Source organism: Microcebus murinus, chromosome 5, assembly GCF_040939455.1.
Source record: "Microcebus murinus isolate Inina chromosome 5, M.murinus_Inina_mat1.0, whole genome shotgun sequence".
Lineage (NCBI taxonomy): Eukaryota > Metazoa > Chordata > Mammalia > Primates > Cheirogaleidae > Microcebus > Microcebus murinus.
In genome coordinates this window covers 89014675-89042055 of record NC_134108.1, presented here as the reverse complement: position 1 = coordinate 89042055, position 27381 = coordinate 89014675, and the positions used below count along the sequence as shown (strand labels likewise).

Genomic DNA, 27381 nt, shown 5'->3' with positions numbered 1-27381 from the left:
TGTTTTATTTATTGTTTATTGAACATATGAAGGGAACTCTCACTAGGTGCATGGCGTGGTGTTAGGCTCTAGGGATATGTATTTATTTCTGCCTTTTTAGGACTTAATACTTATTAGAAAAAAGATAATTTTAAAGTAATTACAATAAATTGTGATGACTGATGGCATAGTGGAGATACATGAATCTATGGGAGCACGCAGCATTATGAAAATGACAGAGCTTTGCATGTCATAGTGCTCTTGTAGTTTAGCCCCAACTAAACATTTTAGATTTCTTTTAGCCCTGTGACTCTAAGGTTTCTTAGAAATTGTTAATGCTGGTGGTCTTCCTGGAAAGCAAAATATATGATTTCTTATGCTTTTCTGCAGCTATGAAATTTCCTATTCTTCAGTTATTGGGTTTCTTTAAAACATAGATTGCCTTCTAGTTACGCAATAAAGAAAATTAGTTGTTTTACACTGTGTTAGTCATAAAGCACTAACAAAATACAAAATGATAATGTTATGGGAAATAACTTTCTTAAAAAGCATTGTAATATCACATTGTTACTGTGCTGTATTAGCAACTCAAAAGTACCTTGTTAAGTGCTATGTAATAGAACTTTCTGTGCTGATGGAAATGTTCTATCCTTCTGCTATTTAATCCAGTAGCCAATATAGCTGTTGACTGCTTGAAACATGGCTAGTGCGACTGAAAAACTGAATTCTGAATTTAAATTTCAATAACCAGTTATAAGTAATGGTTACTGAATGGACAGTGTAGTTTCATATCACATTTGAAATACATTTAAATAATTATGTATTTTTAAAAAAATCATAATATTGGGGCCTAGAGTTCCAAATATGGTACCCCTGGAAAAGCTGTACCTGCAGAGTTGTTATAAGAAAATGTGGCTACTGAGGGACATGAGACTCCTAAGTCAGGGCTGCTCTCGTACCTGCTGGTGTGGAATTTGCCTCTTTGCACCTCAGCTGCCCACCTGTCAGGACTGTAGCAAGGACTCCATAGTAGAGGAATACTGGAAACTGCCCAGGAAGCTGCAATTCCTGTCCTGGATCTTTTTGAGTACACTGCTCAAAAAGTAGACTGATGCCACAGTGGCCTATGGAAGTCTTGTGAGTCTAAATGTTTAGCGAACCTAAGAACACCCACTGGCATTCCAGAACCAATTAACCTTTATTCACTCGGAGTAATAACAAAACAAAATATGATAAATTGGGTTGAAGAAAGACAGAGTGCCAAGTTTCACCAAAAGTTTAATGCCCTGTTTGTTTCTAATTGCTACTTAGAAAGTAGTGCTCTGAAAGATAATAAAAGTTGAATTAGAGAAGTCCACTTTTAATAGAGCTATCTTGGTTCTTGACTTACTGCATACATACACTCTAAAGGTGGCTACTAGGAACATCCGTCAAATGTGTATAGCAAGCAGTGTGTCTTCTTAAACTGAGGTCTGTCCCTAATCACCCAATTTAAAGTCATCCCCCAAGTGCTTTATAATTTTATCTCACTGTTTTCTTCATAGCAGCACCACTGACTAAAATGCTCATTTTTATTTATTCATTTGTTTGTTTGATGTTTATTTGCCCAGAATGTAAGCTCCATGAGAGCAAGGAATTTGTCCGTCTTCTCTACCGCTGTCTCTTCGTTACTTATAACAATGGCTGGCATTAATAGTACCTCAGTAAACACTTGACTGAATGAATAAATGAATGAATGGGTAAGTGAAGTGAATGATAGAAAACACTTTCAGTTGAAACATTTTACCTTTAATTCAGTTTTTCAAGGTGCTAAATGTTGAGACTGAATGAGATGGTAATTTGGACAAAAAGCTCATGGATTTTCTTTCATTTCCAAGGGAAAACTCTGATAAAGAAAATGCTCCTTACCTTTGTAGAAGTTTAGTGTTGTTTTTGTCTTTTGTTGTGGGACATGGCATTCTTCATGGAATCAGGAACTAATCATGGAGGTCCAAGAGCACTTTCTATTCCTCTCCATGATCTCAGAAGAGAAGACACCCCCCCCCCTACTCCGCCACACACATTTTTTTCTTCAATGACTTATACAAATGTTGAAGACTTGTATTTTAAAAAGAACAAAATCAAGGCTATTATATACCTTACTCTTCCATGAAATGAAACCCTTAAACGTTATAGGACATCATCATTGGCTATGTTAAGACTAAAGGGGTATATGGGAAAGGTATGTAATGGGATTGCTGGACTGTGACTTTTATTAATAGTCCTCATTAGCTGTCCCTGTCATCCTCTCTCCTTATACCCAAACTCCCCAAACTGTGTCCCTGGTCCTGTACTGTTATTGGGGAGCAAACGTGAGGGAGGAATCTTAGAGTGCCATAAACATGTGATAGCCAATCTCAGAAGCATTCCACACTCTGTAAATTATTTGCAGGGGAAAGGGAAGATGTTGTCCATTATTTTAATGTATGAATTCCGCTGGGTGTTTGAACTTTATTCCTTCAGACCCTCACATTTTCATTACTACCATCTCAGGCATCCTTTCTTTATTGCAATCATTTGACTATCTTGCACCCGAGCCAAAAAATGAAACAGCTTCTATCAGGGTTCATTATATTACCAGAATATACACTAAAAATATAGAATAAAAGAATATAAAAAATTCACTCATGAAAATAGAGATATTTGTTGGGGGCCTTAAACGTATATGGTGAAAATATGTACATAGGGCTGTAGTTTGAATACATATTGTAGGGGTGTATGGGTGTATATTAATATTTTACTTTTAAAATCAATTTTATTGAAGTATAATTTATATACAAAGAAATCCACCCATTTTAAGAGTACAGGTTGATGACTTTTGATAAATGTAAGGTACAGCTATTTTTGGTAGAAATACGAGAAGCAGCTTTCAGTTCTCTTGTAGTTCATTGGATTGTTGAGGTTATAAATTGGAATAAATAGGAAAATATGGGCCATCTGGGGAAAGATGAGGCCAACTTAAAGTTGCAGTTTGTACTATTTATAGTACTTACCCAATATGAAAAACTCATGTGGTCCCGATTTTTATGGCTATGTGAGCCTCTTGGAATCATACAATTTCTCCCAGTTATACAGAAATATAGATCATTATACTGCATATTGTCTGATGGTAGTTTTCTGGGGAGATTTTTTTTTTTTAAACAAAATTGAGTAAAATTCATGCTTGTGGAAAAATAATTTACATTCAACCAATATAAACAGAATTTTATTGATTGTGTTCTCGTTTGTAATATCTGCAGGAAAAATCACCTGGGCTATATAAGTTGGATACCATTTACAAGGGATTTAGCTGGGGGGGAAAAACCTTCATTTCAATTTCAGTGGTGACAGCTGTTGAGTGAATTTTCCTGTGATATCCTTCACAGCAGGAAATGATATATTGTAACTTTAGCTACCTTGATTTCCTACCCACCCAACAAATCCAAACTGCAGGGATTGTGCTTTCTAAATGTTTGAATGGCCTAGTTTATATAGACAGAGTATTTTTTTTTGATGTCCAAAGTGGGTAAAATTGTGATTGCAAAAATAGATATATGGGTAATGTACAGAAACATTTGTTTCCTCTTCCTGAAATTGTTTTTCCATTTGTGCCATGATTACACTTGGCTTTATGTGAAAAGGTTGTATTGGAACTTGGTATACTTTTATAGAATGATGTAGGAGATTATAGTTCATTTTGAAAGATGTATTAGCTTACTTTTTAATGGTCCAAATAAATATGTTTCCTCGATGCAGAGATCAGTTTTGATTACTTGTGATGTTTTCTTCACTGCTTTTTTATTTTATGCCAGTTTTAAAAATATGATAAACTATAGCCTGCCAGATAGAAAGGAGTAAATAGTATTAACCTTTTTAGGTTTGAGAGTACTGGGAAATGCTTGACAAAGAAAGGAAATATGTTTTATTTGTTATTGTTTTATGAACCTCAGAATCTCTATCTGTTGGTGGGCAGGGAGGGCAGAGAGGCACTCCCTGAAGGTGGAGGAGGACTTCTTTCCTCTGTGGCTTAGGATCTTGCTGTAATCCACATTCACATCCTGCCTAGCATGACTTCTTAGGAATGAGAGAAGAAGGGACAGTTGCAATTAGGTGTTGAGGTGGGCCATGCAGCCCCAAAGATTCCCAAATAGAAATGTGTCACAGCTTTATTTGTCCCCAAAGAAACAATTCAGGTTACCTCCAAACTAATCAGAATTGAATATTGTTTCCCTAATAGTAATAATGGCAAAACATGGCTTACATTTAAAAACTTGATTCCCAAGTAAAGTGTTGTAAAAACAAGCACATTTACAGTAGACTCGAGGCACTTCCTTTAGTGTACCCAAATGCAGCTTATATTCTGTTTATGACTGACAGAGATTGATCTTAATTTGGCAAATAGAAGTCAGGGTAGGTCAGTTGCCTATTCTACAGTTATACCTAATCCTCTAGAGCAGGGGTCCTCAAACTTTTTAAACGGGGCCAGTTCACTGCCCCTCAGACCGTTGGAGAGTACGCACTGTGGGCCCGGGACGAGTCGGCTGCTAAGCAGGACAGGCAGCGGCGGAAAAAACACCTGGAGGGCCACACACATGTGGCCTGCGGGCCGTAGTTTGAGGACACCTGCTCTAGAGAATGATTTGATTGTCTCATGTCGTGTCCCCACTGTACAACAGTGTTGTCCAGTAGAATCATAACGAGAACAATAAATGTGAGCCACATGTGTAATTTAAAATTACTTAAGTGATATTAATTTTAATAGTATGTCTTATTTCATATTTAAAATAGTTTAACATGTAATTGATATGAAAAATTATTAATGAAATATTTTACATTATTTTTTCATACTGAGTCTTTGAAATCCAGCATGTACTTTATATTTACTGAATATCTCAATTTAGGCTAAGCTACGTTTCAAGTGCTCTATAGTCACATTTGGCTAATGGATCCTACATTGAACAATGCCACTCTACAAAATTGGAGTCCATTTAAATCTCCAGTGTTTAAAGTTGAATTTTTGTACTATGGGAAACTTCCTAAAGGTGTAAGTATAGGCTATAAGGACAGACTCACAAAACCTTCAAGATACCAGGTTATTCAAGGACATCAAAATTCTCCTACTTCAAAGTTAAATATTTTATATGTTAGTATAAAGAAGGTAAGAAAGAAATTATTTTTTTCCTAGTATTCACAGGAAGAAATTGGTGAATGTTAAGAATAGAGAAAGCCATCTCCAAAATGTCTAAGTGTAATAAACTTAGGCCTAGATGTTAATATTACAATTTTAGTGAAAAATACTGTGGCATACTGCATGGATATTTCTTTTGATCCTCACAATAATTCTTTGAGGGCAGTACTTTTGTGATCCCCTTTATAATTCCACTGTTTTACCAGTGATTAAACTGAAAGAGATTAGGAGAGTATTGCAAAGTCATACAGATAGAGTATGCAAACCCATGACTATTGGATTCTGAAACCTATGCTCTTAATCACTCTTCTCTGCTTAATCCCTTGTTCTTTTATGCCTCCATGATTGCCTTGGGCAAACTGGACTTGGAAAAATGATGCAGATGAAGAGGAGTTGCAGCTAAACTGTTACAACTATTCTACTAGTTTATTCTGTTTATTCTCTTAAATTTTCACCTATAGTCTGAAAAGGAGAAAATGATCCCAGATGTAATCACCCTGGAAAAACTGACTTTTGCCCTCTCATTTTGTCAGTTATGCCCTGTGGCATTGATGTCACAGTAGTAGAGCTCATGAATACCACTCTTGGAGCTGACCTGTGATGATCTATCTTCTGCTAAGAATCAGTGCCACATCATGAAAAGGTTGTTATTTTTTTTTCTTAACCAGCTAATCTTGTCTTGAGACTCACAAATCCACTTTCATGTAATTTTTGCTTTTTGTTTTCAACTCTCAGTTTCAACACTCAACAACAATTGCCTGTTGAGTACCTAAGTGCTCATATTGATATTCTTGGTGCATTGAACAGGACTTAAATTTCTGTTGTTTATACAAAGTACAGAAGTAGGGCTGCCTTTCACTTATAATTCACAGATCAGATGTGTGCATAAGTATCTGTTTCAGATTTGTCTTTTTGTATATCAATGGTATTTTTACTCTGTACATTAAATGTTTGTGTGACAGTGTTTTGGGAAATCTCCAGTTCATTGTGAATGTGTTCAATTCTACTTTTCTCTCTCAAAAATCATCCCCCAATATTGGATTGATTTAATTGGATTTAAAATTATGGTCATTTAGAAATATGTATTTTGGATATTTTGAAAGTCTTACCTTCTTTCAGCTTATAAATCATTGAAACTCTGTTAGCTTTACAATGATCTGTTTACTGTGATTTTAAGCTATATTGGAAAACTAGCTGTGCTTTTACCTTTTACAGTTTAATGAGCAAAATAAGGGGGGGGCGAGTTCTTCAGATGTGACTGAGTTTTAATTAAGTTGTATGTAAGTTTATTGAAGAAATGCTACAAGTAAAAAGATGCTTTTACATATTTTGTATGTCATTAGATCTCTTATAGTAGATTAGATAATTTAGGTCCATCACCTGAAAACCAAACAAAGAATAAGAACTAACACCAAATTACTTCTAAGCAAAGAGTTTTTTATACATGCTTGCAAAATCCTGTTTTCTTAGAAAATGGTATTTTGCATCTGGTTAGGTTTTTAAAAACTTGACAAAAGCCTCAAATTTTCATTAAAATGGAGACTTGGCACTATGTCATTACCAAAGGAAATAGGATGTGAAGTCTGTTTTTTATTTTAATGGTCTTTGTTTAGGGACCTACATCTCAGGACCTACCTAATTTCAGTTCTTTTCCCCCCTCCTTGCCTTTGCTTGTCTTTTTGTCTAACCTAACCTCTTCATCTGTAAACTGCGATTTAGAAATTGCCTTGGCTTTGCTTATCTCTGTCTGCTCGTCCATGTGATAGGGGCTAACTCTGCAGATCCTGAGAAAATAAGACTCTGTTGTTCCAAAATGCCACCTCCTTATCCACATGCTAACTTTAAAACCCCTTCAACAGCTTTAATCAACTCAAATCACATACTTTTATGAACCTGGTCAAAATTTCAGAATATTTTAATGCATACAGAATTATTAATCTACGAATGGTAAAAATACTAAAAAACCAGGCCTTTGACTTTTTTGTGATCATCACATCATACTTCTAAGCCTCCAAATTATTTTCTGACTTTATTCTCTAATTTTTCCATTTTACTCCCCAATTCCTCATTCCCACCAATTGTCATCTTGCCTTCATCCTAGGGAATTTTGTGACCCATTAAAATGTTTTTTTGGTCGCTGTATCCAAAAAAAAAAAATGTCATTTGTGCCCTCTCACTTTATTCTTTTATGAAAGGTTAGGAATAGAAAAGCTTTTATGCCTATTAAATCTCCCTTGTTAAAAAAAAATGTACACAGGTGAGAGTATATCTCAAAATAAAACTGATTATTTTAAAAGAACAGAAAACAGTATTTTCTTCTGGATTTGCATGTGTTTATACACACACATACACACATATCTTGAACCAATTAAAAATGGTTTCTGCTGTTAAAAATTAATATTACTATTTGTGTTTCCCCAGTATAATAATCGCTAAGAAATATTCATAAAATCAATCTTTTATTTAAATCTCAAAAATAAAAATATATTTTGACAATTCATTAATGTAGCACCTGCATTCATTTGGAAGTAGTGTGATATAAAGTCGACACTGAGTTCTGAATGTGGTAAAAAGGTGTTTTACTTTTCCTCTGTCGTGAATCTCCTTTAGAAACATCCCCTCATGGTTCTGAGTAAAAGCCAAAGGTCCAGTTTCATGAGGTAATGTGAATCATTCTTAAAGATTTTTATTTTTTAATGGCAACATTGTTTGTTTCTTTTTCTTCCTTGAGCTTCTGTCAGTATTTTACTATTATGAGGAAAAACAAGCCGTCTGGAAGCATTCTAATGACTTAAGAAATTTATAGTTTTATAATTTCTTTGAAAATTTATTCCTGAATTGAAGTTTTACTGTTTAGCTCAATAGGTTTTATCTGGTGGAAAGTGTAATAGTATCTTGGAAGCATTCGGTCAATGAGGCTAGAAATTTATGTGTTATTCTTGACTCTTCTACCTCCTTCATCAAGGTGTATCCATTCTTTTTCAGAAAATCTGAATTCATCTGTTTCCTTCCTTTCTCCGTCTGTTGCCAGCACTTTACTTCAGGCTCTGAGTTTCTCTTGTCTGGGTATAACACTGACTGCAATATTCTTTCTCTTTCTAGTCATTTCTCCACATTGTTTGCTTTCTCCAGTGTAAACCTGATTATGTTCTTGGCTCATATCTTCTCATGGTTTTTCATTTTCCTGGAGGGTGCGGGATACAAGGCTTCTTTCTCATGACCTACCTTTCTTGTGTTGTTTCTAACAATCCCTGCCCCCGCCACACCACCACAGGTACATCTATCCATAACTAGTTCGAATATGTATTAAATAGCTGTGATGTTTTTCATCAGTTTCTCTAACCAAGACATAGTAAGCCCTTCTGATCATAGATGAGTAGAGGAGAAATCTTATTCCTCATTCTGATGCTTAACATCTTCATTTCTAGCCTACTCCCCCATTTCTACCCCCGCCCCATGGGTTCCATGCTTGCCAGTACTGGGCTGGTGGCCTTCTTCCTTTCTATTAACAATATTTTTAGAAGTTTGATGTCTGCACAGTTTACTTATATTCTCTCTGTAGGTGTTTGTATCTCATAGAGTCTTTGCATTAATCATTGCTACCATTCTCTTGCTTTTTTACTTTTTTCCTTGGAATTTAGCCCGTTTGTATATTTTATCAAAGTGTTGAGGAACAAGCATTTTTTATTGTCATTCAGGTAAATGTGTGTGTCCTCTTTATATGTCTTCTCTTTATACTTAGTATACTATGTTAATCTGGGCTGAGAACAACATTCTTATGGCATAGTAATCATTTGGCTCCATTTACTGAATAACTATAATCATGTTTATATATCATTTAATCATTTATAGAGGACTTTCATAGTTGTTAATTTATTTGATCTGAATAATCCTGTTAGATCATTGAAATATCACCACCTTCAATTTATAGAGTAAGAAGCAGAGGCTTATAGGAGTCAATGTCATGGCCTAGTGCCTCTCAGCTGGGTGATGGCTCTTCTACTCGATGGTGCTGTCTTCCTTACCATCCTATTGTTTCTGTACTTACTGGTCAAGCCTGCATTTGCTCTGGGAACTGGAATATGCATTACTGATTTTAATTAGCACTTTGAACAAATTATTTCATTTGATTTCCCCGGCATTACTGTTAATTAGACAGGCGTGACATTATTAGTGCCATTTTACAAATGAGAATGGTGCACATCAGGAAGGTTAAGTGACTTGCCCCAGTTTGCAGAACTAGTGATTTGAAAAATAAAAAATGAGAAGAGGTCTTCAGACTCCAACCTACTGTTTTGTTTGCTCCACGCTACCTCTTCGCTCTACTGTAAGACATACTGGAAAGTGAAATATGTTTTTATTCTTGGGGTTCCACTGAAACAACTCTCTGGTTATGCTCTGTATCAAAGTGTAAAACGTTAAAGTTAAATGGCAGCTGTTGATTCAACTTTACATGAGTTTTTTTTTTTTTTTTGAGACAGAGTCTCTCTTTGTTGCCCAAGCTAGAGTGAGTGCCATGGCATCAGCCTAGCTCACAGCAACCTCAAACTCCTGGGCTCAAGCGATCCTACTGCCTCAGCCTCCCGAGTAGCTGGGACTACAGACATGCGCCACCATGCCCGCCTAATTTTTTCTATATATATTGGTTGGGCAATGAATTTCTTTCTATTTATAGTAGAGACGGGGTCTTGCTCTTGCTCAGGCTGGTTTTGAGCCAGCTCCTGAGCTCAAGCATTCCGCCCGTCTCGGCCTCCCAGAGTGCTAGGATTACAGATATGAGCCACCGTGCCCGGCCTTTACGTGAGTTTGTATGCTATGGTTCTACAATTAATGCAATGTGTAGAATCCAGTGATACATTATTAGAAATTTGTTGTTCAAGGGAAAAATAATACGGAGGCAAAAAGATATGTTTCAGAACTTGGAATTGTATGGAAAAATAATTATTTTTTTTCTTCAGCCCCCATAGGTTCTTAGTTGGAATGAACCCCAGCAACAAAAGATGGATTAATAAGAGAGTAACAAACAGAAAGTTATTAACATGTTGTATCAGTTCGTTTTCTGTTGCTTATAACTGAATGCCTGAAACTGGGTTATTTATAAAGAAAAGGAACTTATGTCTTACAGTTATGGAGGCTGGAAATTGCAAGGTTGAGGGGGCATATCTTTTGAGAGCCTTCTTGCTGGTGGGGATTCTGTGAAGAGTCCTAAGGCAGTGCAGGGGATCCTATCGTGGGGGGCTGAGCATGCTGACATGCCAGCTCAGCTCTCTCTTCCTCATCATGTGAAGCCACCAGCTCTCCTCCTCTGGTAACTCATTAATTCATTAGCCCTTTAATCCATTAATCCATGAATAGATTAATCTGCTCAAGAGGGCAGAGAGAGCCCTCATGATCCAATCATCCTTTAAAGGCCCCACTTCTCAATACTACCACATTGGGGATTAAGTTTCAACTTAATGAATTTTGGAGGGGACAGATATTCAAACCATACATAGCACATGTATATTTCACACAATCATGGAAGACACCAGGGAATGAGTAGTTCTCAAAGTGATAGCTTTGAATTCCAGTTTATAGAGTGTCTTCAACTGAGAACAGTACATTTTTAGAGAAGTGACAAGACAAAGGAAAAGGACTTTGAGTCTCTGGGGGCAGCAACTTGTTGGAAGGCAAATAAATGGCAGATAAAGGCTAGTTATCAAAGCTTGTTCATGTTCCTCTGGCTTCATCTCCAGACAATAAGGGCCTGAAGTTGTCTTCACTGATTAACCTTTGTTCTCCCTTTTGTCTTTGCAAATCTATGTCTTTTAGGCAACTAGGAGGAGAGCAGAGCTTTCCTGAATCTGCTTCTTCTTAAACTACCTTCAATTCAACACTCCTTTGTATCTTGGAGTGGCATCTTCTGGTCTCCCTCAATATCATTCTGCCCATCCTGCTTTCAGAGTAATTCTCAGGCCCTAGCCCCTGCGAAGACTTGGAGAGGGGAAATGTGTATTTACTTCTTGCAGTCTCCTAGCTAGTAGCTTTAGCATCCCAAGATAGTACTGTAGTTTTGCCTAGTAATCTATACCCATTGCTGATTATGGAAACATCATCTTCTCTACAGCATCTTGAGTGCATATGTGGTTCAGCAGGAAGAACCTGTACTGAGCAGGTAGAAAGCAGGAAGCCTAGAATTCTTTATGATTGAAATGACACTTCACTCCAAGATTTCCCTTTAATTGTGCCATCTGTATAAATCTTGGTTTGATTGTGGTTGTCTGTGCAATCTAGCATAGGTCGAGTTTTTTTGTTTGTTTTGCTTTGTCATACCTGAATCTGTGTTCATGGAGTTGGCCATGGGTAATGTGTTGTATCAAGGAGATGAAAAATTACAAAGGTGGATGGCTTTAGGTAGTATATACCAAGTTATGTTTTCTAATTATTTGTAAATACTACTACAGGAAAATTTATCATAGGGAAGATGATGGCATGGTATACTGAAAAAATGGGAATTAGGAGTCAAGAGGTTTGAGTTCCCACTGCATTGCTGGCTTGCTTTCTGATCCTAAAAAGTTTCTTCCTTCTCTGAGCCTCCATTTTTTCATTTGTCAAATATAAAATAAAAATGCTCTCTCAGGGTGGTTATGAGAATCTAATTGGAGGCTATAGATGAAGACTTTTTGCACACTGTAAAGTGCTATTCAGATATTTCTTATTTTAGTAAACAGTGATTATTGTATGTCAGGCTCTTTAACAAAAATGATTTCAATTCAGACCTCCTATCAACACTGCAAAGCAGGCATTTTATCTCCATATGACAGATAAGGAACCTGGGATACAGAGTCCAAGTAACTTGCTCAGGGACCCACTACTGTTAAGTGCTAGTTCCTGATTTAAGTTCCTTTTTTTTTTTTTTTTTTTTTTTTTGCTATGTTGCCATGCTGTTAATAAAAGGATTAAATAGTAGAGGTTTGAACTTTAACAACAATTTTGATTATGCTTTTACAAAATGGAGGTGCCCTAGACTGGGAATCAGGCGATCCAGACTGTCACTATGTTTTTGTATTATTTTGGAGTAAGTTACTTCAATGTATTTAATCAAATAGTAAATGCATTTAAAATACTTGGTTATGTTTCTGCTAAGGTTTATATATAAAATGTTTTCTCTTTTTTTTTTAATTAAAAATTTTTATCAATTCTTTCTTTTATTTATTTTTTTATTTTAGTGCTTCCTCTTCTTGGTATAAAATGTTTTTCTTATTCTGACTTTAATCATTACCAGAATAAAAAATTTCCTTTGAAGTGATCAAAAGTATTTTACAAATCCCATTTTAATATTTTATTCTTTTTTTCTTTTTAGTAATTCCTACACTGGCCAAGATTACAGTACACAGGGAAATGTTGGAAAGATTTCTTTAGATCAGATTGATTCGGTAAGCATCGCATCCTTTTAAACTTAGAACTTTGTCAATGGAGGAAACACAAATTTTCTTCAACCAAAGATTTTTGGGTGAGGAGATGGGAGAGAATGTTATTTCATGGCTGATAACTTTTAAAGAAAATCCCATGTCCTATACATATGATTTTTTAAAATCATAGGAAAACCAAACTTAATCAGGAAATTATCTGTGCTTTGATAAAAACAGAATTTAATCAATTATTCCAAAAGGGAATTATTTTAAGTTATGATAGCTAAGTGGAGTTTATGTGTTTATATTTAAATACCATGTACATTTAATAAAGGAGAAATGGAAAATACTAAGGGTATTAGTTTATAGGACCGTCATAACAAAATACCGCAGACTGGTGGCTTAAACAACAGAATTTTATTTCCTCACAGTCTGGAAGCTAGAAATCCAAGATCAGCATGACAGCAGGTTTGATTTCTTCTGGGGCCATTTTTCTTGTCTTACAGATGGCTGCTGCCTTGTTCTTTCCTCATATGGTTTTTCCACCACTTGCATACATCGCTGTTGTCTCTTCCTCTTCTTATAAGGTCACTGGTCACATTGCAGTAGGGCCTCACCCCAGTGCCCTCATTTAACCTTAATTCCCTTTTTAAAGGCCCTATCTCCATATTGAGGTACTGGGGTTTAGGACTTAAACATATAAATTTGGAGGAGATACAGTATGTCTCATAATACGAAGTATAGGCTACCATCTTTGGGTTGCCACTAGATTAATAAACGCAGCTTATTTCAGCTTAATTTTACTTTGTGATTCCATAGCAGAGTGGAAGAGTAGTGTACTGTGCAATACTTTAATTTATAGAATTTCTACCCCCCGCATGATGTGTGTTTATAAGAATAATTGGAGGTTAATGCTGTTCCTAGTTCTAGCTAGATATTTTCCCATTCACAAGCTGGTGTGAACTTGGTTGGATACCGTGGGAGTACATAGAAATATAATGATTAATTCATTTAGTGAATATATATTGAGCCTATCAATTATGTACCAGCCACTGTGCTTTGGGTACAGAGGTAAGGAAAACAAAAAATGCCCCTGCCTTCATGGATCTTACTTTGGGGAGAGAGACAATATAGTAAATAATAAATGAGCTAAATAATGCTGAATTACAGTAAGTGTTGTGATCATGATCCTATTGGGGGTCTGTGCCTGAGACCCTCTGCTAAGTAATACAGATGTATTTTTATTTGGACTGTTTCCTAATTCTGTATCTGTATTGCTTGATCTTAACAACATATCATTTGCATATCCCTTGATATTTGCGTCTCTTCTCCAAATGTTTTGTTTAGATTTTTCTTCTAACTGAAATCTGGCTCCCTCAACAGTATTTTCCCTGTGGTCCTCTCCAAGTAGAGGCTGCCTCCCCCTCCCACATTCTATGTAGGTATAGGATAACTGTCTTGCTTGGTCCAAATTACAACTTCCGAACCATTTCTCTGCCTTCTATTAAAGCACCAGCTCCTTTAAAACCCTTGTGATCATGTTATACCACCTGATACCTTCTTTCTTGCTGCTACCTCCCACACCCTTATTTATTGATGATTTTAGCACCCACCTAATGGTCTTTTGCACTAACAGTACTCCTGTCATTGTTCTTGGCCTCTGCAAGGATCCATGTTGATAATTCACCCTGTCTCCTGGGCTTATAATTCTTTTGTTTGCTTTAATTTCCACCATCACTCTTCTATCTCATTATGGCCAACCCTGTACCCTATCTTTTTTATTTCTATTATTTGGACTACTGCCAAAGCCTCAGGAGTGTTCTTCTTGCTTCCATTCTTGCTTTCATAATAGTCTTTTCACTACATAACAGCCAAAGTTCTTTTTGTTTATCAGATCATATTGGTCTTTTGATCAAAACCTTTAGTGGGTTTCCATCATATTTAGACAAAAATCCAAACTCATTTTATGGCCATATGTGCTCATCATTTCAATTTTGTCTTCTGCTCCATTCTGGCTCACTCACTGTGCTCTAGCCACATGGACCTTATGCTGTCTCTTAGCATACCAAGTCCATTCCTTCTCAGGGTCTCTGTTTTCATTTTCTTTATATGACCAGTATTCCTGGATCTTCATTTGAGTTAAGATGTAGGTCTTAGCTGAAATATGCCATCCTCTCAGAGTGGCTTCACTGGCCACCCAAATTCAAGTACCTCTTTTCTAGTCATACTTGATTCCATTCCTCTATTTTTTTTCCCCAGTGCTTTGGTATCAGATGTTATCTTTTTTATGTCTGTGTTCATTGTCCATCTCCTCCCATTAGAATGTAAGCTCTTTGAGGACAGGGTTTTTGATTCCTTTGTTCACTGCTGGTTCACCAGGACTATACACATAGTAAATGTTCAATAAATATTTTGTGATTGAATGAGTAGAAGGTAACCCAGGGATGTGCCAGAGAGAGTTGAAGTTGAATTAGGTCTTGAAGAATGGCTCAGCTTTGGCTAGATAGCATGGGAGTGAGAAGGGTGCAGCAGGCAGGGCCAGCAAAATGAGAAAAATGAGAAGGTACAAAACATGACTATGTGTTCATGGAATAGTGAATAACCCAGCTGACTGGAGTGGAGGAGTCATGTTTTTACAGTAACAAAGTGGGCTTTCCCCCACTCCCTGTCACAGTACTTCCATCACACCTGATTTATGCCCTTGTTGGAGCCCTCATGATATCATTTATTGAGTCAGTTTAACTTACATAATAGTGAGTATAATAATTGCTTGTCTTTTTCCTTTATTTAACTATATTAAAGGGAAAAATTTTGTCTTATCACCAAAAGACCTTATAAATATTCTGTTATATATAATTGAAAAGTAGTTAGTAGATATAGAGAGAACCTTGCATGATCACAGTAAGGGTTTGATCATGCATTGATTTGTTTGGATTAGAATCATGTTTAAGAAAACATAATCGGATAGCAGTATGAAGGAACAAAAATGGTCAGATGAAGATGAGCTGGAAGGTTTTCCAATAATCTTGCCAAGGGAGGATGTAGATCTGAATGAACTAGGTAGGGATGGAAAAATTTAGAACAGAAACTGGATGGTCACTAGAGGGAGCAGTAAAGTCGAGGAAAGTAAGAAATGTTTTTCTTATAGACAGAGTGAATTTGCCAAGGAATATGTCAGACAGTGAGAATTTAAATCTTAGGAGGAGGAGATTTAAGGAAGTCCTGAGAGAATACATTTGAAACCATAAGTAAAAAAGTTGAATTAAAAGTGGGCAATGATAATTCATTTTTGACACTAAGGGAAAGACGTGCATTGCTTTTCCTTGTAACTATTGATTTCTCTAACATATTTATTTGAATTTTCCTTTTGAGAACAATTTCTCCTATTTTTGTGTTCTCCTTTGTATTTGAGACACCTTAAAAGTTCATCTGCTACTAATCAATTGTACTTCTGGACATTTATCTCAGGGAAATAAAATCTTATGTTCCCATAAAAACCTCTTCTAGAATGTTCGTAACAACTTTATTTGAAATAGCCCCAAACTGTAAACAGCCCAAGTTCTTCAGTGAGTGAATGGTTAAACAATTTGTGGTATAACAAAAGCAATGAACTTAGATACAATAATTTAGATGAAGCTTAAGGAAATCATACTGAGTAAAAAAAGCTAGTCACAAAGCATTACATACTATATGATTCTATTATATAATACTCTTGAAATGGCGAAATTATACAGATGAAAACCAGATTAGTGGTTGCCAGTGGTTAGGGAAATGAGGGAGGTGGGGCAGAAGGTGGGTGTGAGGGTGGTTATAAAAGGGAAAACATGAGGAATCCTTGTGGTGATAGAACTGTTCTGCATCTTGACTGTGGTGGTGAATGAATGAACTTATACATATGATAAAATTGCATAAAATTAAACACACAAGAGATAAGTGTGTGAGTACAAACCAAGGAAATTCAAATAAGACCAGTGGATTGTATCAATGTCAATATCCTGTTTGTGATAATGTACTATAGTTTTGCAAGATTTTATCTTTGAGGGGAATTGGGTATATGATATCTCTTTGTATTATTTTTTATAACCGCATGTGAATCTACAGTTATCCCCAGAGTAAAGGTTTAATTAAATTTTTTTTAAAAAAGAAACAGGTGAAGTAAATTTAAATATCTTATTTAGCCCAAAGTATTCAAAATACTATCATGTTAACATGTAACCAATATAAAAATATTAATAAGAAAGAGCTCACACTGTAATCACAGTAGTGTAGTATTACTTTCTCACGGTTTTTATTCTAATTAGACTGAATTTGCAACCACAACAGATATTATGGAGGACCTGGTAAGTGTTCCACATAACTAAAAGCTGTTTTTTCTTGTAGCTTTCTACCAAATCCTTCCCACCTTGCATGCGTCAGTTACATAAAGCCTTGCGGGAAAATCACCATCTTCGTCACGGAGGCCGAATGCAGTATGGCCTCTTCCTGAAAGGCATTGGTTTAACACTGGAGCAGGCACTGCAGTTCTGGAAGCAAGAATTTATCAGAGGAAAGATGGATCCAGACAAGGTAATTTTGAAACATCAGAGCGATAACTTAAATTTTAATTTGGTCTGAAAACCAAAGGTCCTGTTTTTTTGAATATGCTCTCTGAAATGTAGTTGAAAATTCTAAAAGATAAATGTGTGTACAATTTAGGTAAAAAGAAACTCATGCATTAATCTCATATGTACTGAACAAACGACTGGAAAAGGAGTCTTCGTCTTTGTAGGTATACTGCCCGTAGTAATTATAAGACTGAAATGCTCTCAGAGTTACATTTCTATACAAATGTATATATGTATTTGTATATGCACATGTATATACATATACACGTAATGATAGTTTTTTTGTTTGTTTGTTTTTATTTTTGTTTTTGTTTTTGAGACAGAATCTTGCTTTGTTGCCCAGGATAGAGTGAGTGCTGTGGCGTCAGCCTAGCTCACAGCGACCTCAAACTCCTGGGCTCAAGCAATCCTGCTGCCTCAGCCTCCCGAGTAGCTGGGACTACAGGCATGTGCCACCATGCCTGGCTAATTTTTTTCTATATATATTAGTTGGCCAATTAATTTCTTTCTATTTATAGTAGAGATGGGATCTTGCTCTTGCTCAGGCTGGTTTCAAACTCCTGACCTTGAACAATCCACCCGCCTTGGCCTCCCAGAGTGCTAGGATTACAGGTGTGAGCCACCGCGCCCCTGGCCCATAATGTTTTAAGGACTAGGAGATATTGTGAACAAATAAAGTGAAAAGAATTTAAAATATTTTCTATTATGCAGAATCTTTCATAGGACATTTTTAGATAGATAATAATCACATTAACCGGAGCAACTGCTTTAAAACCTATCCTTAGTACTCAGCTTCCCAATCCTACTCCTTATTTTTTTTTAAAATACTGTTAGCTAAAAACATTTTATTTGAAAATATAGTGTCTTGCCCCTTCTATGCCATGGCACTGTGGTATAAAGTAAATTTGTTACTGTTTATTTCTTGGTTTATTTCTTCTTTTTTTAAAAAAAAAAGGTAAATTAGAACAAATAATATTTACCAAATACATTTTATAACATTTTATTTTATGGCTTATATTATTTTGCTAGGGTTGCCATAACAAAATACCACAGACTGGTTGGCTTAAACAACAGAAGTTTATTTCCTCACACTTCTGGAGGCTAGAAGTCCAAGATCAAGGTGTTGGCAGATTTTGTTTCTCCTGAGGCCTGTCTCCTTGGCTTGCAGAGGGCCTTCTTGCTCTCTCCTCACATGGCCTTTTTCTCAGTGTGTGCTTCCCTGTTGTCTTTTCCTTTTCATATAAATACACCAAGCATATTAGATTAGAGCCCCCACCCATTTCATCTTATTTAACCTTAATTATCCCTTTAAAGGCCCTGTCTCTAAATACCATTAGGGCTTCCACATTCAAATTTTAAGAGAAATTCTGTCCATAACACATCTCTATCTTTATATTAAAAAGCTAGATATTTTTATAACATATTATAAAAAGCTCTTTTGGTTTTTACTAAAAAGCTAGATATTTTTAGAACATATTATAAAAAGCTCTTACAGTTTTTACAGATTTGTTTTATGGACGGTCTTTACTGATAATTATCCATCCCATCTTGAATAAGTCATTTAATAGGATTTTCTTTGAATGTTGGCTGTTGTTTAGACCTCTATTATATTTCTTTTATTTTAAATATAATATACTCTGATTATAGAAAATATGAAAAATACAGAAAAATGTACCTGTTATCCTCTAATTCAGAAATTATTACTGTCAACATTGTTTTCTCTCTAGTCTACATAACTAGATACCATTATGTTTTCTCCCATTTAAAAAACTGACATTGTATTTTGATGATTTTTCAATGTTTTTGACAAATCTTTGAAAATATATTAATTAGTTACATAATATTATATCCTTTGAAAGTGATATAATTCATTTAATCAATCCCTTATTTTGGTTGTGTCTAATTTAACTCTGTTATAAATGTTATTACAACTAATATCCTGAGGACATAAATCATTGATTATAGTTCTGATTATGTCCACCATGTATATATACATATATGTATACATATATACATATATGTGTGTGTGTGTGTGTATATATATATATGTATATTTCACCAGGAATAAAATTACCTGATAAGAAACTATACATGGTTTTAAAGTTTTGAGACATATTATGAAATGACCGTTCAGAAAGGTTTTAAATTAGACTCTCCTCAGGCTATGTAATAATTTTGCTCTGCCATTGACATCATTGTGTATTATTGCTTTAAAATGTCTTTTGATCTTTTTATTAGGAATTCTGTGTATTAAGTAGCTAGGTGTATTAGGGTTCTCCAGAGAAACAGTACCATATGTGTGTGTGTGTATGCCTGTCTCTATCACACACAGAGAGGGAGTGAGCAAAAGAGAGAATGATTGATTTATTATAAAAACTTGGCACACATGATTATGGAGGTTGACCAGTCCTAAGGCAACTTGGAGACCAATTGGCAAGTTGGAGATCCAGGAGAACCAATGGTGCAGTTCTAGTGTGAGTGCAAAGGCCTGAAAACCAGGAGATTAATGGTGTACAGTTGACCCTTGAACACGGTTTGAACTGCGTGGGTGGGTCCACTTAAATGTGGATTTTTTCCAATAGGTATATTGAAACATTTTTTTGGAGATTTGTAACAATTTGAAAAAATTCATAGATGAACGATATAGCCTAGATATATTGAAAAAATTAAGGAAAAAGTATGTCATAAATGCATAAAGTATATATAGCTACTCATCTATCATTTAATGCCAGAAGGCATACACAAATCTATTATACAAAGTTAAAATTTATCAAAACTTACACAAACACTTAAGAACCATACATGGTGCCATTTGCAGTTGAGAAAATCTAAATAAATGTAAAGATGCAGTATTAAATCATAACTGCATAAAATTAGAACATATCATACTACTGTAATAATTTTTTTTTTTTTTCCTGAGACAGAGTCTCACTTTGTTGCCCAGGCTAGAGTGAGTGCCATGGCGTCAGCCTAGCTCACAGCAACCTCAAACTCCTGGGCTCAAGCAATCCTCCTGCCTCAGCGTCCCGAGTAGCTGGGACTACAGGCATGTGCCACCATGCACGGCTAATTTTTTCTATATATATTAGTTGGCCAATTAATTTCTTTCTATTTATAGTAGAGACGGGGTCTCGCTCTTGTTCAGGTTGGTTTCGAACTCCTGAGCTCAAACGATCTGCCCACCTCGGCCTCCCAGAGAGCTAGGATTACCACTACTGTAATAATTTTAAAGCTACCTCCTGTTGCTATTGTGGTGAGCCCAAGTATTGTGAGTATCAACTTAAAATGTGGTGTGATACTAATCATCTCAGCATGAGCAGTTTGTCCTTTCAGTAAATTGCGTATTATATCACAGTAAAAAGTGATCTCTCTTGGTTCTCATGTATTTTGCATCATGTTTAATGCAATATCATGCACCTTGAATAAAGTACCTCTAGTGATGCTGGAAGTATACCCAAGAAGCAGAGAAAAGTCATGACATTACAAGAAAAAGTTGAATTGCTTGATACGTACTGTCATTAAGGTCTGCAGCTGTGGTTGCCAACCATTTTAGACTGACAATTCATCTTGCAAACAGATGATGTAAACTTACAGTATCAGTAAATAGAGTGCAGTACTGTATATGTGTTTTCTCTTCCTTCTAATTTTCTTAATATTTTCTTTTCTCTAGCTTACTTTATTGTAAGAATACATTACATTTTAAATGTAATATACAAAATATGTGTTTAATCTGTTTATGTTATAGGTAGGGCTTCTGGTCAACAGTAGGCTATTAGTAGCTACAGTTTTGGGGAATCAAAAGTTATATATAGATTTTCAACTGCTGGGGGACATTATTGGCACCACTAACCTTCACGTTGTTCAAGGGGTCAACTGTTCTAGTTCAAATGCTGCAGAAACAGTCAGCTTTTCAGTTTGAGTAAGGCAGGGAAAAAAGATGTCCCAGATTAAGGAAGTCAAGCAGAAGGAAATTCCCTCCTGTTCACTGGAGGGTGAGCCTTTTTGTTCTATTCCAGCCTTGAACTGATTGGATGAGAATTACACACAGTAGGGAGGGCAGTCTGCTTTACTATGACTACCAATTGAAATGTTAATCTCATGGAGAAACACCTTCACAGACACACCCAAAACAATGTTTGACCAAATGTCTGGGCACCTTTTACCCCAATCAAATTGACATAAAATTAATGATCACAGTAGGTAAATACTTGTGAGTTGGGTTGTTTTGAAGTGGAAAGAGAAGTTGAGCTGTGATTTTAGTTTGGTTTGTGTGTAAACTAAGAGAGGAAAGAGAAGAGAGAAAGGGAAACCAGCCATGCCAGCCAGTGTGGCCACTTGCTCTGAGTACTAGGTCTTTGGTTTCGACACCTGTTCACCACCCTGACTTTTATGTATATCTGGGATGGCCTATGTAGCAATGTCATCAGTATTTAGGTTTATTTTCCTTAACCTGTGTTTTAAAGTTTTTTATGGGAGTTTTATTTTATTAATATAATGTAAAAGTAGTTTTTTCCAAAACTTATTATAAAAGAAAATCAATTTTTAGCTTTCTAGATAATATATCGCAGCCTATATTTTTATTGGCTTATTGATCACAGCAGGTGTATTATTTTGACTAAAAGATTATAAGATACACTTATGACTTACTATGACTGGTGTTCTGTTATACTGTATATGTAAATAAATATTCATATTTTTCTCAATTATATCTTCTCATATATTTTTGCAATGATATTAAAGTATATTCTCTTCAATTTAGTAATTGAACATATTTTTTAAGTGATATATACAATTAAAAACTTTCTTAGGTGGTATAAAAAATTGTTGAGTTAAAGTACTATTTATAGAATATAGAATGATTGTGGAGGATGGTAGACATTTTTTATGGCACTCTAATTAAAGGACCTAGATTTTGAACCTGGCTTAAAAGATTTGGAATAATAACTTCTGTTGGATAGCTTATTCCTGACAGTGTAAGAAAAATGATGTGGTAACGGAGTCAGTTTCAGTCAGAATTCACCTTTACTGTTGCTTTCCAAATAATCATAATGTCTGATTTCTTTATGTTTGTGTCCTCATTTGTAACTGATTTGAGATCCATTGCTCTGTGCATCTGAGCAAAAATTTATAGATGCTTAGCCATGAGTTTTGAGGCAACAGAGAAGGGTGTAGTATCTCTAAAACTTTCTAGCTGTAACTCTGTGGCTACAACTACCTTCAGTAGCTACGCGGCCTAGAACCAAGTATTTCTTTACCTCAACTCCTTTCTGATGCAGCTCTGTTCTTCTTGAATTGACTGCCTAATCAGTGTCTATCTCTTCCTCCTATCTTCCTTTGCTTGTGCTTGTTGCAGGCATTTTAGGAATACTTTTAAATTTAATGTTATACTCGTTGGAAAGGAATTTGTTGTCTGCATTCTAAAATAATCTAAAACTGTATATATTAGTGTTTGTAACTGTCATCCAGAGTATAAATATTAAAGTGTCATGTCTCTCAATACCTTTTGTTAAGGTTAAGAAGTTTTTGTATTATAGCATACAAAATTTCTGTTGTAAACATTTTTGAATAGTAATAATATGTGGTTTTGATAATCACTGCTATTTTTAATTAGGAATTTGATGTATTAAGTCAGTTCCTCTATATATGTAAAAAGTAACCAACTGTCTATAAAATGCTTATTCAGAGTTGTTTGGATTGGTTATTTTTCTATTTTTTAAAAACTATTTTCAGATTAGCATATATACTCCAGTAAATGATATTAATAATATACAGAAGTACCACTTTTTGTAGCTTCTAGTTACTTGATACCAGATTATGCTCTTATAATTTGGGGCACTTATCACTACTTTATATTTGTTGTTTATTCATTTTTTTATCTATATTCTATAACCAGAGTATATATAAAAGCAGGTTTCCTGTCTTGTTTATTGCTGCATGTTCTGACACCTAGAATGCCTGGTTTATAGTAGGCACTCAGTATTTATTCAATAAACTAATACATGGACATTTTCATATTATTTTCATAGAAATTTATTAGGTGGGTACAAAAATAATTGCAATTTTGGACCCTGAATTTTAAATCATTATAACTAGGCTCAAACACATCTTTATTAATCAAAATAGGAACCATTATTATCAACACATTTTTGCCAATGAGAAATACGTTTGTTTATTCATGTAGCGTAAAAATCCATGCTTTGGGATTTGACAAACTCTTGGAAAGCATTTTCTGCATCTTGCTGGTTGTGGAAGCGCTTTCCCTAAAGAAAGTGGTGGAGATGCTTGAAGAATTGGTAGTAGCTTGGCAAGGGGTCAGGCAAAGATGGCAGATGAGGCAAAGCTTCATAGCCCAATTCAACTTTGAAGCATTGGTTGTGCAGTTGGGCATTGTCATGGAGAAGAATTGGGCCATTTACGTTGACCAATGCTAGCTGCAGATGTTGCAGTTTTTGGTGCATCTCATTAATTTGCTGAGCATACTTCTCAGACGTAATGGTTTCACTGGATTCATAAAGCTGTAGTGGATCAGAGTGGCAGCAGACCACCAAACAGTGAGCATGGCCTTTTTTGAGTGCAAGTTTGGCTTTGGGAAATGCTTTGGAGCTGCTTCTCAGTCCAACTACTGAGCCGGTCATCGCAGGTTGTCATATAAAATTCACTTTCCATCACATGTCACAATCCAATTGAGAAATGGTTTATTGTTGTTTCATACAAGAAGAGAAGACACTTCAAAACAATGATTTTTTTTTTTTTTTTTTGATCAACACATGAGGCACCCACTTTTTGAGCTTTTTCACCTTTCCAATTTGCTTCAAATGCCAAATGAGCCTGGAATGTTCTACATTGAGTTCTTTGGCAACTTCTCATGTAGTTGGAAGAAGATCAGCTTCAATGATTGCTCTCAGTTGATCGTTGTCAACTTCTGATGGCCAGCCACTGCGCTCCTCATCTTCAAGGCTCTTGTCTTCTTTGCAAAACTTCTTGAACTACCACTGCGCTGTACGTTTGTTAGCAGTTCCTGGGTCAAATGTATAGTTGTTGATGTGAGTTGTCTCCACTGTTTTATGACCCATTTCGAACTCAAATAACAAAATTGCTCGAATTTGCTTTTTGTCTAACATCATATCCATAGCCTAAAATAAATATAAGATAAACAGTAGGTAATAAGTCATTAGCAAAAAATCATAAAGCGAGAAATGCATGTTAAAATGATGTATAACATAACCCCATTTATTTTAGAATGTATTCCAATATCAGATGGCAAATTTCAACAATGCTAAAAACCTTTTGTACCAACCTAATGGTTAAATATACATAATTACATGACTTTGAATATTTACTAAAATTTCTATAATGAATCTGGAATGTTATGAAAGTCTATTGAAAAAAAAATTGTATGAATAAAATTTCCATTTGGTTCAAATTAATTTGGCCTCTCTAGATACGGATTTTTTTTTTTTTTTTTTTTGAGACAGAACCTCACTCTGTTGCCCGGGCTAGAGTACTGTGGCATCATCCTAGCTCACTGCAACCTGAAACTCCTGGGCTCAAGCAATCCTCTGGCCTCAGCCTCCCGAGTAGCTGGGACTACAGGTGTGTGCCAGGAGCCAGGACACCCAGCTAATTTTTCTATTTTTAGTAGCGACAGCATCTTACTCTTGCTCAGGCTGGTCTCCAACTCCTGAACTCAAGCAATCTTTCTGCCTTGGCCTTCCAGAGTGAGCCACCACACATAGCCTAAATATGGATTTCTGATCATATGGGCCAATGTTAATTTTTTTTTATTTCAATAAACATTGATTTTTTAAAAACTCCCTTGCTTGAAATTTTAATCTACTTGGTAATAGGTCAAAGAGAGAGAGGTAGAAGTAATAAAAGCATGATAACAAAATAATTACAAAACATGATGATAAGAAAGAAAGTATCATTGAGGTTTTGTGGAGTAAGGAAATTATTAGGGTAGATCATGTTAGAGAAAATCAATCTTGAATTAAGATTTGAAGGAAGTGGATGACATAGATTAGCAGAGAAAGAGCTGAGAACAAGAAAACACAGTGAACAAGAAATGATGGGAAAGTAATGAAAACATTGACTTTTCCATTATTTGCTTTTCTAATTTTTTTTTTTTTTTTTTTTGAGACAGAGTCTCGCTTTGTTGCCCAGGCTAGAGTGAGTGCCATGGCGTCAGCCTAGCTCACAGCAACCTCAAACTCCTGGCTCAAGCAATCCTCCTGCCTCAGCCTCCCGAGTAGCTGGGACTACAGGCATTCACCACCATGCCCGGCTAATTTTTGTATATATATTAGTTGGCCAATTAATTTCTTTCTATTTTATAGTAGAGACGGGGTCTCGCTCTTGCTCAGGCTGGTTTCGAACTCCTGACCTTGAGCAATCCGCCCGCCTCGGCCTCCCAGAGAGCTAGGATTACAGGCGTGAGCCACCGCGCCCGGCAAGCTTTTCTAATTTTTTAAAAAGAATTTTATAGTTCTTCCATTATTTATTCATTCACAGAGGCTTCTTTGTTAGCTGGCTTGGGGATTGTTATGGTTTTGGTTGTTGTCATTTAGAAATCTGTTTCCAGACTTCTTGGATTTTTACCTTCTCACTATATTCTAATGCTGTTTTATTTAGATGCATATTATACTTGAGGATAAGGGATTTTAGTATTAAAACATCAACCATTTCCAAGTCTCTTGTTATGAATGATCTTGTAGCAAATCAATTGCTTTACACAGTATACCTCACTCCAAAAATATTGGTTTCATAATGTAGGGTTTTTAGGCTTACATTTAATTGTTGAATATGAATATTTATGATATATTAAAATTTTAAAAATAAAGTCCTTTCAGTTAATCCTTGACAGTGGAGGGTAGGGACATTTGCACTTAGGTTGTCAAATAGGATTCTTTGGGTTTATGAATGATTCTACAAGAAGTATTCAAAGTTTTGAATGCCTTATTTCTTAAATAATTTCCTAATTCTTGAAATAAATGCGCCTATGCTTTATGCAAATAAAATGTATTTAATTAATCATAGTAAAGTTTTACACACAGTTTTCTTAGTTCTAATTATAATTTACATGCCAGTCTACCTGAAAAAAGCCTCACTCTGTGTGCAGGAGATAAAATTCCTCAAACTTCAATTTAAAGCATGAAAAAACATACCATTAAAATATTCTTTCACTTGGTACTTGGATATTAAATCACTTCAGCCACTAGTTTTGTTAAGAATTAAATTGGACTGGATAATTCGTCTAATAAATTCAAAGCAATGTGTCCTCTCAATCAGATTGCCTATAGTGTTGTTCTGAATTGCTTTAACCTGGCTCTATTGGATATTAAACACAACATAGATCATGTACATTTTATATAGCTAGAATTTCTTTCCCTGATGATAGCATACTTAAGGTCCACTACATGTCGTTATAATTGGATTGGATCAAGGGACATTTAGTATTGTTTAAAAAGTTTATGTTTTGTCCCAGAATCCAGCTTGTACCATGACTTAGAACAGACTTATGTTGTTAAAAATTGGCTACCAAAGGATTAAATATTTGATAGGGTGTGAGTACATGGAACATATTTAATGCTGGGACTTTTTTCCAAAGACCAGTGGATCTCAGCATTAGCATCATGTGGGAATTTGTTTGAAATGCAGATTCTCTGAATCAAGTTCTAGGGGTAGGGCCCACAATTTGTGGTTTAACAAATCTTCCAGGTGAAACTGAGGCACACTAAAGATTGAGAACCACTGTTTTAGATATTACTCGGTCTTAGTCCATTTTCTATTGCTTATAACAGAATATTTGAAACTGGATAATTTATAAAGAAAATAAATTTATTTTTTATAGTTACAGAGGCTGAGAAGTCTCAGGTTGAGGGACTGCATCTGGTGAGAGCCTTCTTGCTGGTGAGGACTCGCAGCTTCTCTAATGATCAGGGAAATGCAAATGAAAACCACAGTGAGATATCACTGAACTCCAGTGAGAATAGCTTTTATCAAAAAGTCCCAAAACAACAGATGCTGGCATGGATGTGGAGAGAAAGGAACGCTTATGCACTGTTGATGGGACTGCAAACTAGTACAACCTCTATGAAAAGTGGTCTGGAGATACCTCAAAGAACTAAAAGTAGACCTACCATTTGATCTCGAAATCCCCACTACTGGGTATTTACCCAAAGGGAAAAGACATTTTATAAAA

The 27381-nt window shown here is 35.6% G+C and overlaps 1 protein-coding gene across 1 annotated transcript in view; it reads left to right on the top strand.

Moving 5' to 3' along the window:
• PRIM2 (DNA primase subunit 2) overlaps nt 1-27381 on the top strand; it is a 278889-nt gene that overhangs the window by 162548 nt on the left and 88960 nt on the right. The window contains exons 9-10 of the mRNA XM_076003253.1: nt 12528-12600; nt 16957-17142. Coding sequence (XP_075859368.1) covers nt 12528-12600; nt 16957-17142 — 259 coding nt within the window. The remainder of the gene's footprint in view (nt 1-12527; nt 12601-16956; nt 17143-27381) is intronic.